Here is a 4073-nt window from a genome sequence, read left to right on the forward strand (position 1 = left end):
GTAAAATTGTTTCAAGGTGTGGAGTAAATCAGGCAGTGGTGAAGAGAAGACTAGTAGAGTGGGGTTGTCTGGTTCAAACTTTCGACTTAAGGCATATGCAACAAGATTCGACCTTCCAGGTTTGTAAGAAATCTCAAAATCAAATCCTTGTAACTTTGTTGTCCATCTTTCTTGTTCTGGAGTTTGTATGCATTGTAGTAACATATCTCTTAAACTCTTTTGATTAGTGTAAATGTGAAATCGTTGACCTAAGAGGTACTGACGCCACTTCTTGACAGATTCCGTGATGGCGAACATTTCCCGAACATAGACAGATGAAGCTTGCATGCGGGGACATAATTTCTTACTGAAGAAAGCAATTGGATGGCCTGCTTAGGACAAAACAGCACCAATGGCGACCCCAGAAGCATCTGTCTCTATTGTAAATTCTTTTGTAAAATCTGATAGTGCTAAGACCGGCATGTTGGTCATTTTCTGTTTCAGCTATGTAAAGGCCTGAGCAGCCTCTATACTCCATGTGAATTTAGTGGAACGTAACAAGTCGGTGAGGGGAGCGGCTAGAGTGGCGTAACTTTTCACAAAACGGCGATAAAACCCGGTGAGACCTAAAAAGCCGCGGAGTGTCGAGAGTGAACGCGGTGCTGGCCAATCAACAATGGCTTTAATTTTCTCTAAATCCGGTGCAACACCTCCGACTGAAATTATATGTCCTTGGTACTCAATTTGAACTGCGGAAAAAACACACTTAGATAACTTCACAAAAAATGCTTGCTTAGCTAGCAACTCAAAAACAACCTGCAAATGTGTTAGATGATCTTCAAAATTAGCACTGTAGATTAAAATATCATCAACGAAAACAAGTATAAATTTTCTTAAGTAAGGGCGAAGTAAGTCATTCATAGCTGATTGGAATGTAGATGGCCCATTAGTTAGGCCAAAGGGCATTACAAGGAATTCGTAATGCCCATCAAAAGTTCGAAAAGCTGTTTTATACGTGTCTTTTGATGCAACTCGAATCAGATGGTATCCAGAACACAAATCTATCTTGGAAAAAATAGTAGCTGAACCAAGTTCATCCAATAGCTCATCAAAAGTGGGTATGGGAAAACAATCCTTGATTGTCACAGCATTCAATGCTCTGTAATCGACACGAAACCGCCATGTCCCGTCTTTTTTTGACTAATAAAACTGGGGAAGAAAAAGGGCTAGTACTAGGTCTGATAGTTCCTTCTTGCAGCATTTCTTGTATCATTTTGGTCATGGTTTCCTTTTTGGAGTGAGGGTATCTATAAGGTTTCACGTTGACAGGTGGTGTGTTTGATAATAGGTTTATATGGTGGTCATGGGGTCTTTGGGGGGGGGGGGGGGGAAGGCCTTTAGGTTGTTGAAAAATAGCTTGAAATTTGGTCAAGAGTTTGGTAAGTTTTGTTGGTAAGGGTGGTTGGGCTTGGGTTATGGAAATAGCAGAATTATGAGGGTGGTTTGGTGTTATAATGGGTTCCATTAGTAAGAAGTGAAAAGATGCAATTGAGTCGGTATGTATGAGTTGGCGGAGTTGGTGGAATATGGTATTGATAGGTGTAGAGTTAGGGTCGCCGGTGAGGGTTAAAGATCTATTTTGATGTTTGAAGGTGAGGGAAGGAACTGAAAAATCTGCTTGAATTGGGCCAAGGGTTCTAAGCCACGCCATTCCCAAAACAATGTCAGCGCCTTCGATTGGGAGTAAATAAAAGGGGAGGGTGAATGGTTTCTGTTGGATGAATATTTCAACATTATTGCACAGTCCTTCACATTGGAGATGAGATCTATTTCCTACCATCACTGAAAATTGATTGATTGAGGTGGGCTAGAGGTTTAGGTGTTGAGCAATCCTAGGTTGCATTATGTTATGAGTGCTCCCTGTGTCAACCAGAACCATAACGGATAATCCTTGAATTAACCCTTTGAATTTTAATGTTTGTGGATGGTAATGTCCTGTTAAGGCCTGAGGGGATAGTTGGAAATAAGTATCACTGAATTCTGGTTCTGGTGGTGGTTCCTAAATTGTGGAAATTTCTAGTTCCGCCAATAACCCTTCATCTTCAGCCAATAAAATGAAAAATCTGTTTGTAGAATATTTATGTCCCTTGATGAATTTTTCATCACAATTAAAACAGAGTCCTTGGGCTCGCCTCTCTTGTAGTTGGGCTTGGGTAAGTTTACGAATGGGAAATTTGGGCTGCTGTGAGATGGGACTTTTCTGAGTGGTTGAATTGGGCTGGGCCGTGAGGTTTTATGATTTGAAATTCTGTGTGTTTGGGGGTGTAGGAGCTGATATTTGGAAATTTGGTGAAAATGGTTTGTGAAATTTCTGTTTGGAATCCTTGAGTTTGGACTCAATTAATTTCGCAAGCCCAATAGCCTGTGAAATAGATGTAGGTTTGTGTATAGCCAATTCATTTTGAATGTCCACATGTAGGCCTGATATGAAACAATTTAGAATGGCTACTGCTGGCAGTCCCACTACTTGATTTCCTAGATGTTCAAATTTCGTTTGATACTCCATAACAGAACCAATTTGCTTTAATTTAAATAATTCCGCTTGATAGTTTTCAAATGTAGAAGGACCAAAACGTAATTTTAGAGCCCTTGTGAATGAAACCCAATCAGTCAACAAACGATTCTGATGCATCCACTTAAACCAACCTAATGCATCACCTTTCATATAAAATGAAATAAGAGATAAACAATTTTCCGGTGGAAGATTATAGAAACTAAAAAACTAGTCAGCTTGAAGTAACCATTCTAATGGATTTGAACCATCAAATAAGGGTAATTCTAGTTTGGGGGATCTAAAAGGGGGTAATGGGGGTATATGGGCCAGCGGGTTGTATGATTCGGGTTGGGCCAGTGGGACAAAAGCAGATTGGGGGGTGTATGGTGGATAAGGTGTAAAAGGGGGCGGTGGGGGTACAACGCTGAAATGGGGGGGTATGGTGATAGTGGGCTGAATGGGGGTAAACGAGTGGGTCGTAGGGGGTCTGAATGTGGAATGGGGTGGTGTCAGAATTTGTGGTATGGGTGAGTGGGTGGGTGTGAGCACATGGGTTAAAGTTTGGGAACCAAAAGAAATGGAAGAGGGTTGTATACCTGAGTTACTGACACCAGAGTTTGTAGCAGCAGGCTGTTTTTCTTGATGTATAGAAATTTTCTGCAGAGCTGCCATAGGAGCTTGATATCTTGAATCTTCCACACTTTTATCATTCTCTAACCTTGTATGACTCTGACCCACTTGTTTTGTGATATCATCATGAACTTGAGGAAACCTCACATCCATTTGTTCTTGTGTTTCAGCCATAACTTGGTTTAGATTTAAGGTTGACATTTGTATAGCTTCTTCTAAAATTTATTTAGAAGAAGGGTTAGGAGGTTTTGGGGGAGCCATGGGAGGATTTGAGAAAGGACAATGAGAGCACCAATGATAGAATAATGTAGAGTAACCCTAGATCTAAATTGCATTAAAAGACAATAAGATAAAAGCAAGTTTTCTTCTTAATTCAAAAGGAGGCAACATACAATGCTTATATAGTAGGGTTTGTTCTCTAAACGGGCCAAAGGCCTAAATATACATAAAATAGGAAAATACTTAATAATTAAACTTTGACTAAAGACACCCCTCTTGGGTTCATACAAAATCTTTAAGCCAATTGGGCCTTTTCTTAATTCTGGTAGCCTTCTTCCTAACATGCTCTATCACGGTTAAGAATTCAACAAAAAAACAATCAGAGAACAAATCCCTAACCCCTTTCGATCCCTAAATACCCCAATTCATTATGATTCATGAGATAATTACATCAAAATACATGAGCAAGCAACGATAAATGCAAGAAAAGCAAGAATTTGGTGAAGACTAACTCGTGTACGATCTCGATTTGAACTAGATGATTCTCTTATTTGCGTCTACTCCACTTGCTTGTTCTTCTTTGCTCTGTTCGTCTCCTTTCTTATTCGTTGCTTCTGTTTTCGTTTGAATGTTTCTGAAAATTGTATGTCACTGTGTGGATGGGTTCGATACATCTCCTTAGCCGTGCATC

The 4073-nt window shown here is 40.0% G+C and overlaps 1 protein-coding gene across 1 annotated transcript; it reads right to left on the minus strand.

Moving 5' to 3' along the window:
• Positions 1-483: 483 nt before the first annotated feature.
• On the minus strand, positions 484-900 carry LOC131633688 (uncharacterized mitochondrial protein AtMg00860-like). Its single transcript, XM_058904377.1, has one exon. The coding sequence runs from the start codon at positions 898-900 to the stop codon at positions 484-486; it is 417 nt and encodes a 138-aa protein (XP_058760360.1).
• Between the last annotated feature and the right edge of the window lie 3173 nt (positions 901-4073).

The sequence above is a fragment of the Vicia villosa genome, unplaced genomic scaffold (genome assembly GCF_029867415.1).
Source record: "Vicia villosa cultivar HV-30 ecotype Madison, WI unplaced genomic scaffold, Vvil1.0 ctg.001163F_1_1, whole genome shotgun sequence".
NCBI classification, from domain to species: domain Eukaryota; kingdom Viridiplantae; phylum Streptophyta; class Magnoliopsida; order Fabales; family Fabaceae; genus Vicia; species Vicia villosa.